At 53.9% G+C, this 15,432-nt stretch overlaps 5 protein-coding genes across 5 annotated transcripts; 3 read left to right on the top strand and 2 right to left on the bottom strand.

Moving 5' to 3' along the window:
• Positions 1–442: 442 nt before the first annotated feature.
• Positions 443–2,101, bottom strand: CKM354_000550400 (uncharacterized protein; the record flags this gene model as incomplete). Its single annotated transcript, XM_044800780.1, has 1 exon — positions 443–2,101. One exon carries the CDS (start codon positions 2,099–2,101, stop codon positions 443–445), a length of 1,659 nt encoding a protein of 552 aa, XP_044656715.1.
• Positions 2,102–2,574: 473 nt separating this feature from the next.
• Positions 2,575–7,320, bottom strand: CKM354_000550500 (uncharacterized protein; the record flags this gene model as incomplete). Its single annotated transcript, XM_044800781.1, has 2 exons — positions 2,575–4,212; positions 4,264–7,320. 2 exons carry the CDS (start codon positions 7,318–7,320, stop codon positions 2,575–2,577), a joined length of 4,695 nt encoding a protein of 1,564 aa, XP_044656716.1.
• Positions 7,321–9,552: 2,232 nt separating this feature from the next.
• On the top strand, positions 9,553–11,152 carry CKM354_000550600 (uncharacterized protein; the record flags this gene model as incomplete). The annotated part of the gene is made up of 2 exons (XM_044800782.1): positions 9,553–9,614; positions 9,751–11,152. 2 exons carry the CDS (start codon positions 9,553–9,555, stop codon positions 11,150–11,152), a joined length of 1,464 nt encoding a protein of 487 aa, XP_044656717.1.
• A 725-nt stretch (positions 11,153–11,877) lies between these two features.
• On the top strand, positions 11,878–13,190 carry CKM354_000550700 (uncharacterized protein; the record flags this gene model as incomplete). Its single annotated transcript, XM_044800783.1, has 3 exons — positions 11,878–12,645; positions 12,703–12,914; positions 12,971–13,190. 3 exons carry the CDS (start codon positions 11,878–11,880, stop codon positions 13,188–13,190), a joined length of 1,200 nt encoding a protein of 399 aa, XP_044656718.1.
• A 714-nt stretch (positions 13,191–13,904) lies between these two features.
• Positions 13,905–15,335, top strand: CKM354_000550800 (uncharacterized protein; the record flags this gene model as incomplete). The annotated part of the gene is made up of 3 exons (XM_044800784.1): positions 13,905–14,005; positions 14,054–14,864; positions 14,919–15,335. 3 exons carry the CDS (start codon positions 13,905–13,907, stop codon positions 15,333–15,335), a joined length of 1,329 nt encoding a protein of 442 aa, XP_044656719.1.
• Positions 15,336–15,432: the final 97 nt, after the last annotated feature.

Consider the following 15,432-nt stretch of genomic DNA (forward strand, 5'->3'; position numbering starts at 1 on the left):
CTTGTATGATTGACAGAGCTCTTGTCCTTTCAATGGCCTGGGAGTTGTCAAGTTTGGGTACATGTATCGGTTGTTCTTTATTACGTTTCGATTGTTTGGCATTTGTCGTTGTCCTCATGCGAGTAACCGTCGGAGGCACGCAGCTGCCAGGGAGACTGCTGCTGCTTCCCGTTAGCTCTTAGAAATGCCACTGCCTATGTTCCACGCCGGGACATGTGGAGCAAATATGTGGTGCGGCGTGTTGCTCACGTCCTCCAGTAGCGCGGGATCTAGGGTGCTGTGGTGCTAAGTAGGCCCCAGCCTTTCTTCATGCCCATGCGGTCGTGCTACCGGAGTTCAATGTCCTTGCAGACCTAGCCAGGACCACATAGATCTGGTCATGGATTGTGCCGATACATCAACGAGCTCAAGTCTTTATTTGGATGAAAATCGGTGCTATAGCTTACAGCTTGGACTTTATCCATCCCAGCAAGCCACTGGCAGCATCGCCATTGACAGCATCCCATATCTGAAGGCCCTCTTCCCATCTATCGTCGGTCCAAATATCGGTCTTGCCATCGTCGCGTAATCTCAGCATCTCTTTGACAGTGGTCGTGCCCCATGGCACTTCAACACCTTTGACAAAAGCTGCGAAAGCCTCATTCCACGGCTTTAGCAACTGCTTTTCTTCATCTGTAATACCATCTCCATACTCCAATCCCCAGAACCAGATGCTCATATCTGTTGCGTGGGTGACGCCCCATTCGAGAGGGAGAAAGGCGTCCACGCACTTCGCTCTCCAGTCGAACCTGTATCGCAGTAGATCCTTTCCTGGAACCATTCCAGCCTTGACCAGCGCATTTTGAAACCCTCGTTCGAGACAATGCACCTGCATATTGGCGTAAAGCTTGCCGAACGCGTCCGACCAATCTTTGCATCCTTGTGGCAGAGCATGTTGCTCGCCGCACGTGGCGTGCATCAATTTCTTTACAGCCTGCTCCGGATAGTCGCCGCACAAGCGCCTATAGACTGAGTCGAACGAAGGAGAAGGCGTTCTCCATGTTTGGTATAAGTAGTGCTCATCTCGGCACTCACCATTCATCAACTTGATGCCTCTTGCCTTCATACGTCTGCCGAAGTCGCCCGAGTTGATGTTTGCTACCAAGTTCTTGGACACGAAATGATCGTCCGAAGTTGCGCGGAATTCTGAAAGTTGCATCTCATTGTTTGCATTCACAATGTCGATGGCTGGTTTTGCTCTCAGCTGGCGCAGCTTCTCTTTAGACGGCAGAGACCTGGATATGTTGAGCTTTTCCAGCAACTCGTCGAATTGCTTCTGTTGCTCATCTATCCCTTTGGCCTGCACGCCAGGACTATTTGACCACATGATGGCTCGTTTGATGACAGTCTCGTCATCTGGGACGAAGTAGAGCTCATGGGCGAGCTGCTGAAAGACACTGTGAGAGCCGGCCGAGTAGCCACCGATTGTGATATTCTGCGCATTGCCCCCGAAAGCCTCGATGTTTCGTGCAGTCCACTCCAGTGCCAACCTTTGGTCCCAAAAGCCCTGATTGCCAGTCGGCTCGCCGAATGCTCGGGCCTCATCACGGAGCTCTGTGCTTGCGATGAACCCAAATACATTGACGCGATACGCAGGGGCAACAATGATTGCCTCAAAAGCAGTCTCGGTTAGCAAAGGGACGAGGGATTCCGGACCAAAGTTTGGTGATCCCCATTGCAGGAACCCACCATGTATGTAAAAGTAAACTGGCCAACCCGCTCCCGGTCGTTTGCCGGCAGGAATATAGATATTCAATTGCAAGCAGTTCTCATCCCATTGCGCTGTTTCGTCATCCGATCGCCAGCCTGGTTGAGGGCAGACAGCAGCGCTGTTCTGAAAGCGTCCTGGATTGACTTTAGTGCCATACCGATATTCCTCCGGTAGTGGTCGAGCCTGCCGGAATCTGTATTGTCCTACCGGAGGTAGTGCATATGGCAGGCCACCAAAGTAGGTAAGCAATTCGGCCTTGTCCGAGGATCTGAATAACGTCGTGCCCTCAATGCATCCCAAAACATCAGATTCGAGCTTGTAAGATTGTTTGTCTGTCGTGGGGCGAGGCATTATTGTCACAGATGATTGTCGCCGGATGCTGAGCTTGCCAGATGGGTGTTGTCTCTGCAAACACCAATTGATGTTCTGTTGCAAGGTCGGAATTTGACTTTTGATAAGTTGGCCGAGGTTGCCCGCAGCCGCCCGCGGTGGCTAGCAAATGGCGTTTAGCCCCGATACCAGGCGGACGAAGAGTGAAGGAAGATATGGCAGGAATGTGCCTGGATCACAATAGCGATCATACACCGACTATACAGCTTTACAACGCGCACGTGCTATGCACTCCAGTATCTAGGAACAAATAGGAAACAGATGGTATCTTCGAGTCTGGGTCTGGCTCCCTCCGACTCCGTAACGCTTTCCCACAAGTGACCTCTCCACAAGGGACAGTCCTGAAGTGAACGCCGTGGCCATGTCTTTCTGTGGCATTGAAAAAAGGAAAAGACAAAATGAAATGAGAAATCGCAACAAAAAGCGCCAACTCATCACATGTCGAGATAGGCCTTCCGACTGCCTCGCCCAAAGATGCTGCTCATGCCACCTCCAAGAAAGCTCATTCTGCTCCTCTTCTGCGAGCTGGTGATGCTCGATTTGCTGTTTGAAATCGATGCTTTACTGTCTGATCTTTGTGCGCTGCGTGGCATATTGGAGCCCGATGACGATGGGGGTGCAGAATGCTTGAAGAAATCAGCGAGATCTCGTGTGCCCCCAGGCCCTGTGTAATCCGCGTCGCGATCAGGTACCCCAAAGTTTGGTCGAGGTTTGGTGATTGGGCCAACTGCTATCGTAGCAGTGCCATTACTACGCACAGCTGGTGTGGCCCGGGCAGCTTGCGGGCCATCGTTCTTCGGCAATGACCCCTTGCGTCCATAGCTGACTGCATCGGCGCCAAAAGTCTGCAGGGCTTGTGGCGTGGTTCCGAGCCGTGCAGCAGCCGGGGACGCGGAGTTGTTGGCATTGGAATTAGAACGCGAGTTGTTCGTTTCAGGAGGCTCGCTGTTACGAAGGAAGTCAATCAAGCTCTCTTGTTCGCGTTGCCTTCCTTTGGGCAACGCGGTAAAGAAATCGTCGTCGTCATCATCAAGGTCGTCAAAGTCAATGGCGTACGGGTCTTTGTTCCGGTATCGCGTTTTGCCTGCTCCTTCAGTCGGTGTCGGGAATGCTTGCTGGACAGTTCGCGGTATGACAGTAGTGAGACGCGGGGGTTGGTCCCCGTAAGCTGGCTGTGTAACGTCCTGCATGGTGCCGGCGCTGCTCTGCAACAGTGCGGATCGTGAAATGGCCGAATTTCGATAAGAGTTGTGTGAAGACGGGACGCTACGAGCGCTGGAATTGTTGATGGGCCCACCCATGCTCGTGTTGATCTTAAGATCAGGTTGTGGTGTGTACCGCTCACCCCATTCCTGCATTTGATCCGAGTCCATGGTGGTTCGGAATGGTGCCACTGAGCGCGAGATGCGATGTTGTCTCTTGTCGCCAGATTCAGTAATACCAGAACTCATAGGACCATTCCGGATGAAGTCAATGAGTTCTGCTGTGCCATCTTCCGCAGTCTGAGTCGGTGCTCGTGGCTGCATATTGCTTCGAACGCGGTTTCCGGCCGGCATTGGCGGCGGCACCACGGGGACGGGTGGCAAATCTTCAGCCTCGATATTGGACCTGCTCATGCTTCGAGCACGAGAAGGTGCCGGGGATTGTGAACGCGATCCACTGCTGTGTGCGTCTCGCAGAAGTTGCAGGGATGTAGTCGACCGGTTGCTGAGCAGAGGTCGGAGCTCAGGCTCTCTATCAGGTCCTGTAGATCGAATGAAGTCTGCAAAATCCCTCGTCGACTCAGTGAGGACTTGTGGCTCGCGAGCCATGAGCCCACTCCTCTTATGCACGCTGGTATTTCTGACGGGAGGCCGGCTGATCGACCTTCGCTTGTCCCTATTGCTCGTCGGGGATCGAGCGCGCTCATCCGCTGCACCTGCACTCGCGTCGGCCCCAGTCGCTTGCCTGGCGGCTTGGCTCCTGCCTACTCGCGCATCCTCAATGGGCGATTGCAATGGCGATGTCTTGTTCGGAGAAGACGGTTGTTTCTCCGCGCTGCGAGGCGTCTTCGGCACGGTTGCGGGAGTCGACTGCGGGCGGTCAGTTAAGCACATGGCTTGCAAATCGTACCGGACACTCACTGGATCGTCTCTGACACTTTCTGGCGTAAGGGTGTATTTCACGGTGTCGCCTCCTTGCACAAACATCTCAAAATCCTCGGGACCCCGGATACTGGCACTGGTCAGTGGCTGCAAGCTCTCCGTCTCCTTCAGCGATGTTTGGCTCCTCGAGGCTTTCTTTTGCAGGGCCGGATGGTCATGCACGGGACCGTTCGATTCTGGCTCCAAGGCTGACTTCTTCGACGAAGACGCCCATTGAGTAGTCTCTTTGATCGCGGCCGAGAACGACTGTCGCCATGGTGAAGGCGGCTTGTCTGATATGGGAGATACCGGCCCATTCGCATAAATTGAACTGTCTGAAGCGCTCATCCGAATTGGAGATTTTGGTGTGGACAGCCTGCTTTGATCCTGCAACGCTTGTGCATCAACGAGGTTCAAATGCTGAACCTGCTTCACGCCTTTCGCTGAAAGTGAACGACGCTTCAGGAATGATTCTGGACTGAGCGTAGTCGTGTCCTTCTCTTCTTCCTGTTGTAACGGTGGGCTGTTCTTGAATGAGGAGGTTGATGATACCGGCGAGTCGCCGAGCACGATGCGCGTGGTTCGACGCGGCGCCTGATTCGCGAAATCATCCCTTGCAGGATAGACCCCCTCATCCGATTCTCCCTTTGTAGGCGACGAGACTGCAGTGTCCGACGTCCTCGCGAGACCTATATCACTCGTCTGCTCCTCATCGGCGCCATCTGAGCGAGTGGAGTCTCGAGATACATCGTTCGAAACGGCAGGTGATGGAAGCTGGTCTTTGTTTGATGGTGGCCGTATCAACACGGCTTGCGTGAGTGACATCCGCTTCGCAAGGCGAGGGGTGTCTTCGCCATTTTGCTGCTGCATCGTCGACCTGCGCACGAGATTCTGTCCTGCAGGCAAGCTCATGCGCTTCATATCCTGGAGGGCTTTTTGACTGTCTCGCTTGTCGATATGTTCTGGTGCTCCTGCGCCCATCGCGATGCTTCGCTCTTCGTTTGCAGCACCCCGATTCCTGGCATCCAGCTCTTCAGTGCTATTCGGTTTCGACAGGCGCGATACGGATCCTACCGCCGCCGCTGCGACCACACCGGAAGCCGATGCTGCGGCAACAACTGCAGGCAGGCTCTCATGATTTGCTCCTGCCGCATTGTTCGACGACGCCTCAGCAGCAAGGCTTGAAGCTGGGTGGACTTCTTCCTTGCGCGTAGGCTTATCCGAGGCCTCTGATTCCAGCGCATTCTCCCCGTCTTGCGCTCTGTCGCTATCGCGGACATCGCCAGTCTCGGCTTCTGCTGTCGACTCGTTGGTAGTCGCTGGAAGTATGCGCGGCGAACGCTTCGGCGGTGGGTTCGGGGCTGAAGAAGAGCGGGCGCGCAGAGGCGCGGATGGCTTCGTGTCCGCGGGCTGTTCAGGAATCGACGTGTCAATGGCAGGGTCGGTTTGCCATCCGACTTCTGCCTGCGAGGCAACCGCGCTCAACATTACAGGTACAGAAAGAGAGCCTGTCCAGCTGTTCCTCCGCGGAGCCACCAATTCTTCGAAATCTTCATCATCAATCTCATCGGGATCTCTCGCCAGACCAGGCACCTCAATCTCGTCAACGTCTCGCTTCTCGTCGATCAATGGTAGTTGGGTGGCCGCTGCAATCACATGTTCCGGATACTCGATGTCTTCGATATCCCGCTTCTCGTCGGCCATCGGCAAGGCAATTCTCGCAGCGATGACATGCTCGGGATCGTTGATTTCCTCAATATCTCGCTCCTCGTCCACCATGGGCAGAGGAATGTTCGCAGCGAGGACATGTTCAGGGTAGTCGATGTCGTTGGCAGCTTCGTCGTCGACAACATCCTTGTCGCCTGGCATCATTCTGGAAGTGGGCCGAGATTCGTCCATTGTGGAGCCTGATTCGGTGGCACCCACGCTGCTCTGCCTCGGATTAATGGCAGCACCGTTGATGTGATCCACACTCGTGTTGCGAGAGGAGCCGTTTGGTCTGGCGCTGCGGTCATTCGTGGGAGTTGGCGAAGCGACAGCATAACCGCGCGAAGACTTCCTCCACTGGCGCCACAGCCTTCCGGCCGTTTTATGCAGCACGGCCGCCTTCTCCATGTCGTGCTCATGCACAACCAGACCCTCCACGGGTGTAACCTGGTCGGAAGCTGACGTTGTGACACGCGAGGTGCGGCTGAGACGTCGTACACGATTATCGGCCGCCTGCGCAGCCACTTGAAGCAATTGTTCCGCGACGTACTCCAGGATCGAGGTCAGGAATATCGCCGCTGCCCAGGAAACGAGGCCGGTCGAATGCGAGAATCGACGGTCGCCGGTCTTGAACAGCTCGTCTTCGCGCACAAAACGCTCCTCGTCTTCGTCTTCAATGTCTCCAAAGCGAATGTAGACCATGACTCGTAGCCGTGTGCGCTTCCACACCAGCTCCGTGTCCCATTTCCGCTGGCGTTCCGAAACACTCTGCTTCTGATTCAATTCGTCTTCCTCCTCTTCGCCGCCCGCCAGTAATTCTGACAGCTCTTCATCCGCGCTTGCAATGGCCTCACTGGCGAGCCGTGACCTGAGCACTTCCGTCACAGCCGGCCGGAGCACCGTCAACGTCGTAGAACGGGCCTGGAGCAGGATGCTGTACAGTAGGTGGTCCAGAAAGCCGTTCAGGAGGGCGAGCGAGGCATCGGAAAAGTCCATATCCTGGCGGGCGGGCTGGTCCTCATCGTTGCTCTCATGGTCGCTCATGCGACGCTTGCGCTGGCTCACGGACTGCGACGCGCCGAAGGGAGAGACATAGGCGGGCGGTGGGTAGACATTGGCTGGTGTCGCAGCATGGTGCTGCCGGGCCGAATTGGGGGAGGCGGCGGCGGAGCGGTCGCTGGGGGTCGGCGACATGGCATTGCTGCGCGTGCTGTCGTCCATTGTCATGGCGTGGCCATGGCTCGCGCGTGAGTTGGAAGCTGGAAGGGGAAAGGAAGCATATAATGGAGTGGTAACCACTCCTTGGGTCGTAGTCTCGTCAACGCCGGGCGAAACGGGCTGCTCTGCCATTTCCGAGCCCAGTAGCTTCGCAGCGGCCTGCCTCTAGGCCCCGATGCCCCTGCAACTCCACACAGACGGCTTGGTGCATCCAATGCGCAGCAAGAATAATGGCAATATTTGTCAAGTAGAGCGGTTCCCGGTGCGGAGCATGCAAAACATGAAGTGTGCTCTGCAAATGCCTGCGTGCGATCAGAAGGCGCAATGCCTGCCGCAAAAGCACGCAGGGAGACATGGAGGGACACTAAAAAGAAGCTCGACGGAACGTGTGCATACTGTCGATCGATTGCTGCATCCGTGCTCGGCCTCTACCCTATCTGTGTGAGGAGGAACGGCGATGCGAATGCCGAGCTGCAGCTAGAGCGCCCGCCGCTCATGCGGCGAGGAGGCAGCTGTCCGGTGTCTGTCTGTGGTTGCGACTCAGGCGCGGCCTACGCCACACGCGAGTCGTCGGCGGAGCGCTGCTGGACCAGACGCATCCTGGATCTAGCACATGTCGATGCTGTCCCGAGCCGTCGTTGCAACATCCAACAACAGACCTGGCGCGCGAGACTCGGGGAGGCTGCTGTGCGCTGCCCCAGCTCTCGAACAGGAAAAGAACGCCTTCTTCTACCTTCATTGCACGCATCCTACATTAGTCCGCATCGGGCAGGAACCTTTTTATTCTTCAGCCCCATCTGTGCCTGGCTGCACCAGTGGAATGGCGCGTCGCCGATCCGTCCACGCATCATGCAAGTTCTGGCAGGTTCCCGTGCAGTGCGCGGTGATGAAGAAGCACACAAGCACCCACGAGGTCTCTCAGCACCTCGTCACCATGCGTTGTTCAACTCGTCGTTGCACGAGCTCTGGTGACCCACGGAAGAAATCCTTTCCCCAATCCGAGACTTTGGAGGCAGGGGTCACGGCAGATGGACAGCTAACCCACGTTAAACCATGCTAGCGTGACCTTGGTACCGAACGATTTCGTGCTCGCTCAGGGTACAGGGACAGCAAGACAGGAAGTGTCCCCTTGGCGAGGCGGAGAAGGGCCATCCTCGCAGGCTGACGACATCACGGAATGGCGTGAAGCAATTTGACGAATTGAGTGAAGCAGTGGCTGGAACGAAGCATCTGTATCGTGGGAATGGGTACCGAGAAGAGCATAATTGCACGCAGTACAGAGCGAGGGGAGGACATCCTCCGCGTTCCATCCTGGTTGTTCGTGTCTTTCATGCAGTCAGGTGCTGTCACGCGCACCTCCAATAGTGGATTGAGAGTGTGGATGAGCGAGGAATCCCAGTCCAAGCGCAGTGGACGACCAACGCCGATATCTAGCAATGCCCTCCCCGATGCGCTCATTGTTGTCCCGCACTCGATTCAATGTGGAGGGACTCCACCACCATACTCGACGGCTCCAGAGAGAAAGTGAGCAGCTTTGACGGATTCGGTCATGGCATGCGGAGCGGCTGAACTGTCCTTGCTCTTCATCCAGTGGCATCCTTGCACACTCACTTCCTCGCCGGCCGTGACAGTATTTGCTGGTCGTGCACCACATTACATTCAGTCGTTTGACAGGAGTTGGTATGGCAGTGGCTGTCGATGCAACGCGCCAAGGGAAAGTGCACTGGCCGCACGCACTTCACCTGAAGGAACATGCTACTTCCTCCGCGCAGACAATGTTCATCGTTGCAGTTCGCCAGAAATCCGCCATTCGTACTCCAATTCTTCCCCGTTGTCCCTCCGGATGACATCATGCACAATCGTGTGTTCTGGAGATGGACTGCGCCGGACTTTCAAGCTTCCGACTTAGCGACTCTGATGGCGAGAAACAGCGCCAAGCAGGACAACGTGGACCGCGACGATCTGGCGTGCTTCACTCTCGGACCCATGATACTATGGGCTGCATCTCCGTAGCCGCACGAAGCGGTGCAGAAAAGTCATTCCGTGATGTTCGGTCGACTGTTGCAATCCGCGTGCCATGAATCTGCCAGCGGGGCTGACCACATGCAAGCAATGTGGTCGTGTGGAAGAAGTAAGTGGGACAAAGTCGGCAATCGTGTTCACAAGGCCATGCAGCAGTGCTGACCGGAGACGTCGTCCCCTAGCGAGGCAGGACTGGATCCTACTGCCAAACATGTACCGTGAATTCCATCGAGAGAATATTTGTGCACGCCCCAGGTATGCTTTTTTTCCAGAGGTGAGGAAAGCAAAAGACGCTGATTTGGTGGCGTTACGAAGATCAACCATTAGCGAAGATTTCAAGAAATGTGTCTCGATACGATAGAGCAGACAGTCCCAGAGATGGTCAGCGTGTCTCCCACCGGTAGGTGTAGTTGGCCGGGTCCTTCGCATTCTCATACGTGTGATAATCAAGTGGTACCGGGTAGCATGAGCTTGGCCGGAGATATATGGACTTGCTCAATGGGCATTTAAAACATATCAATCTTTGCTGACAACTTCCAGGAATAACGCGTTGACAAAACTAGTGATACGTGACGCGACAACTGCCCAGAGCGAACGTCCACGTTCTAAAGCACCTCGTTATATCAGTATCAATCTGCGGCCTGTGCAGCAGATGCAGATGCTCAGCGATTTTCTTGGTGCCAACTTCCCGTCTACAAAGGCTCGAGCTGGTCTCGCCAATCGTGGATCTTATTTGGCCATTTTACCAGACCTCGACGTCGAAAGCACTCCAATGCTGAATGCTGCGATTAATGCACTGTGCTGGGCACACATTGGTGCCAAAACAGGGGATCGGCGACTCGTCCAGAGGTCACAGGCCTCCTATGGTCAAGTCTTGTCGATGTTGATTACCACTGTCCACAAGAACTCGCGGCTTTCATTAGTAGAACCGCGGGCTGTTATCACGAGCATGATGCTATTGTGTTTGTACGATGGCTCGATACCTATGCCTTCCGATGGGGAGAACGGGTGGCGAGCCCACTACTGGGCATGTCAGAATCTGCTTGGGGCATATGGGCCAAGTTGTATCAGATTGCATGATCCTTTCGACAAAATGCTGTTCAATTCCTTGCGGATGCCATGCTTCTTTCTCGGTGTGGCGAAACGGAAAAAGATTGCATTCGGACAACCTGAATGGCTGCAACTCGCGCAAGACATCAATCCTGTGACGGACACGTTCACTAGCTACTACTCGGCCGCTATGAGGATACCGAGCATACTAGAAAGAGTCGATCGAATACTAGCAGCGCCGTTGATGCCAACAGCCCTCAAAGGCCTATGTCAAGACATATACGACCTTCGGCAGGACGTCACACAATGGTTTACAAGCCTCGTCAGTTACAGCAAGGATCCTTCTTGGGAAATTCCTGAACTGGTAGAGATCACGAAACGCACTCCGATGCTGAACAACGAGGAGCACTTGTACATGCGAAGGTCAAAGGTCTTCAGCAAATTCCTCCAATTCGGCCTGCCAATGAAAATTGTTCAGAATCATACTTTGGCTGCTCTGGCTTACATCGTTCTGGACTGCAGCCTTCTTCGGTTGCTACACTTCAAAGCAATGACTGCTGTGTGCATTCGACCAGAAACGATCAAAGATGTGGAGAAACGAGCTTTTATGCAAGCCGTAGGCCTTTGTCAAAGTCTATATCACTACACATCTTTCGACGGCCTGGCTTATGTGGATTTCAGCGAATTCCTCAACGATGTTGCGCTGAACTTCTTCCAGGAAGTCGGTGCTACCAAGGAAACGGACTGGTGTCGAGGAATTCGCGCTGCTATGACTTTGAGAAGAAGCCGTATCAAGACGGACATTCAGCGTCGAACATTATGTCGCATGGGCGACGCTGGACCTGGATTTGCCATGGCATGTCGCTATAAAACTTGGGACCTCCAATCTTAAGGCAGTCTTATGCCCGAAGGGTGGCTACCAACTCTGTCCTCTATGCAGCGGACAGGTTTGAACTGCCTGCCAAATATGGGTCCTCTTCACACAGCACTGACATGCATATATTGCTCACCACTGTGTGAGCCCTCCAGCCTATGCGCTAAGTGGATGGTCATGACAATCTGGCCTCGATCACGGACTCATTCAAGGTCCCTGCAGCTTGGATAGTCCGATCACTGTGTGGCGTCCGAGGCGAGGTCATAGCTTGGTGCTCCAAGACGAGGCCTGAAAGTGGTTTTTGTGAGCTGAACAGAGAGGGAGCTCGAGATGATCACACGCCAAGCGTTCCTGTCAGTGAGGTTCCCCGCGTGGACACTTTTGATACCAAGGTACACGCTTGCAATTCCTCTGCAAACACAACGGGATCAAAGAGGCCCAGACCGCTTCTATCTTGTCCAGGTAGTCGGGTTCAAGCTTGCGAAAGAGGGGCATGGTGGCCTCTCCACCATCTCGGTGATCTGGATGAGAGCTACAGAGTACGGTCAAGCTTTGGATGTCTTCTTCAGGACAAAGTTCAGCTACGCAATGGCACATGGGATGGACCGATTGGTATTGGTGCTGTCAATAACCTTTATGGGTCATTGCAACGTCCAATGTGTTATATAGTTCAATTTCCCCGCAACAATTGGCGAACAGACTTGACCTGAACAGCAATACTACTCTGACCACATTCACCAACAATGCCCTTCGACCAAATCCCAAGTAACGCTTCCCTCAAGCCTAAGCCATTCAAGGCTGAGGTCAGCGAGCAAGAGCTCGACCACTTCAAGCAGCTTCTCAAGTTATCCAAGATTGGACCCAAGACTTATGAGAACTTGACAGCCAATGTCAAAGATTATACTCACTTTGGCATATCACGCCAATGGCTGAGCGACGCCAAGCAACATTGGGAGACCAAATACGACTGGCGCAAAACTGAAGCTCGCATCAACAGCTTCAACAATTTCACTGTGCCAATCGAGCACGAAGGCTTCACCTTCGATATCCACTTCATCGCGCTTTTCTCGCAGAAGAAAGATGCCGTGCCATTTTTGCTCTCTCATGGTTGGCCAGGATCTTTCTTGGAATTCCTCGCGGCTCTGGATATGCTGAAGTCGAAGTATAAGCCTGAGGATTTGCCATTTCACGTTATTGTGCCTTCTTTGCCGGGCTACGGATACTCGTCTGGTCCACCATTGGATAAGAACTGGACGACGGAGAAGATGGCGGCGGTACTGGACAAGCTGATGGTCGGTCTTGGTTTCGGCGATGGTTATATTGCTCAAGGTGGCGATATTGGCAGCTTTATTTCCAGAGTTCTTGGCGTGACTTCTCCTTCTTGCAAGGCTGTGCATCTACATCTTGCAATTGGTCTCCAAGGTGAGACGGAAGGCTTGACGGATGCTGAGAAGAAGGGTGTGCAACGCATTACCGACTTTGCGACGTTGGGTAATGCGTATGCTCGAGAGGTGAGCTTCGGTCCGATGAGATGGCCTACATGATTATACAATACTGACGGTGACCAGCACGGAACTCGACCAGCGACCATCGGTCTTGTGCTTTCCGCCAGCCCAATCTCACTGTTGGCCTGGATTGGAGAGAAGTTCCAGCAATGGACTGACGTGACGCCTCCGATCGATGAGATCCTCGATGGCGCAACACTGTACTGGTTCACAGAATCTTTCCCTCGAGCCATCTACCCATACAGGCAGTTCTTTGGCGCCCAGCCAACCTTCTTGTATGTATCGTTCTTACCTCGTGCCAATTCTAACAGTAGTACTGACACCTCTTTAGCCACAACGATCCCGAGTATTACATCAAGAAGCCTCTTGGATACTCGTGGCATCCGGAAGAGCTGGCACCAGTCCCAAGAGATTGGGTCGCCACCAGTGGTAACCTGGTCTGGTATCGTGCCCACAAGGAAGGAGGACATTTCGCGGCCATGGAGCGGGCGGATCTGTTCGTCAAGGATATGGAAGATTTTGTGGCTGAGGTTTGGCCAAAAGCCAAGTAGTCTGGTCACTACAGTATCTCCCTGTAGCAAGTATGAAGAATCAATGCACGAGCACTTATGAGACCTGAAATGAAATTCTATATTTTCCATGAATATTAGCAAGGGCTTGGGGCTGACAAGTCTGGCATCGTCACTACTGCTGTACTCTGCCTCCTTCCCTTCACCACCACGCTTTCACTGCATGGCTGCGGCCGTTCGAGCTTCTCGAACTCCGAGAATATTTGAGCATCCGTGCCAAGCGCACTCCCAACCATAAAAGGTATTCGCTCGGCGGGTTGCCATGTGGTGACATGCTACACTCGGACCTTGAACGCGAGCAACGGCCGAATCTCGCCCCTTCTCGCGGCTTCGAATAGCACGGAAGTCGCATCCAGCATTCCCACGAACGTGAACGAGAGTCCGGCCAACAATATGTGGCTGAATGCAGACCAGCAGTAGCCCAGACGACGATGAGACCGAGATGATGCTCTCTCCACGGGGAACGGACGTGGGCAGTCTGGGGTCTTGTTGTAGTGCAAACGCGATAGAGTTCGCGTATGCCATGGCTGGTGCGGCATGTGATCCGAGGTAGATCGCTTTGATGCGGCTCTTCACATGATGTGAATGCCCTTGCCCCGGCCCTTCGTGAAGACACACGCCACGATTTATCTTCACCGTCTTCATCTGATTGTATAACACGCGTGACCTCCAAGTATATCACTCCTTCTCTCCACCATGGCCTCCCTCGCAAAGACCCTCCGGCCTCTGGCAAGAGCAGCACCACAATGCACAAGAGCAGCAGCAAAACGCTCCGCCTTTGCACGCCCAGCACAAGCGTAAGAAAACGGATCCACGGCGAGAATAGGCATGGCTGATAGCAGCAGCAGTTCACGATGTCTATCTACTACTCCGAGCCGGCGCAACGAGCAGACCATCGATCTCGAGACATTACAGCCGACCCCAATCTTCCACTTGAACGAAGTCGAGGCTGCCATGGCCGAATCCGTGCAAAAATTCGCCAACGACGTGATCTTACCCAAGGTGCGAGATATGGACGAGGCCGAGAAGATGGATCCCTCAATCGTGGAGCAGCTGTTTGAGCAAGGCCTCATGGGTGTCGAGATCCCAGAAAAGTATGGTGGCGCGGGCATGAACTTCACGGCTGCAATCGTAGGCATTGAGGAGCTCGCGCGAGTAGATCCCAGCGTCAGTGTCATGTGCGATGTGCACAATACGCTCGTCAACACGACGGTCATGAAATACGGAACAGAAGAGAGCAAGAAGAAGTGGCTTCCGAGATTGGCCACAGAGACTGTGGGTTCTTTCTGCTTGTCCGAGCCAGCTTCAGGTTCAGATGCTTTCGCTATGAAGACCAAGGCGGAGAAGACATCGGACAGCTACATTATCAATGGCAGCAAGATGTGGATCACAAACTCCATGGAAGCCGGATTCTTCATCGTCTTTGCCAACTTGTTCCCAGAGAAGGGTTACAAGGGTATCACTGCTTTCATTGTTGACAAAGAGAACCCTGGGCTCAAGATCGCGAAGAAGGAGAAGAAGCTGGGCATCAAGGCTTCTTCAACTTGCGTGCTCAACTTTGACGACTGCAAGATTCCTCATGGAAACTTGTTGGGCAAGGAGGGCGACGGATATAAGTATGCGATTGGCATCCTCAACGAGGGTCGTATCGGTATTGTGAGTCGTGCATGATCTACCTAACATTGAGATTCCCTCTGACCATATTCACAGGCTGCCCAAATGACCGGTCTCGCCCTCGGTGCCTTCGAAAACGCCGCCAAGTACGTCTGGAACGACCGCAAGCAATTCGGTGCCCTCGTTGGCGAATTCCAAGGCATGCAACATCAACTCGCACAAGCCTGGACCGAGATCACAGCCGCACGAGCACTCGTATACAACGCCGCACGAAAGAAGGAAGCCGGTCAAGACTTCGTCATGGACGCCGCAATGGCGAAATTGTACGCTTCCAACATTGCTGGTAAGGTATCCGGCCAAGCCATCGAATGGATGGGAGGCATGGGTTTCGTGCGAGAGGGCCTTGCGGAGAAGTACTGGCGAGACAGCAAGATTGGACAAATTTACGAGGGGACGAGCAATATTCAATTGACGACGATTGCGAAGTTGTTGCAGAGACAGTATACGCAATAGATTACTTCTTGCAGAATGGGGTTGTGAGCGGCATTGCCATGTGTGTGTATAAGTGATTATGTACGAAAGAAAAGTAAAATGCGAGTCGACCTCACAA

Source organism: Cercospora kikuchii (genome assembly GCF_019650295.1).
Source record: "Cercospora kikuchii DNA, contig_00003, whole genome shotgun sequence".
NCBI lineage: Eukaryota > Fungi > Ascomycota > Dothideomycetes > Mycosphaerellales > Mycosphaerellaceae > Cercospora > Cercospora kikuchii.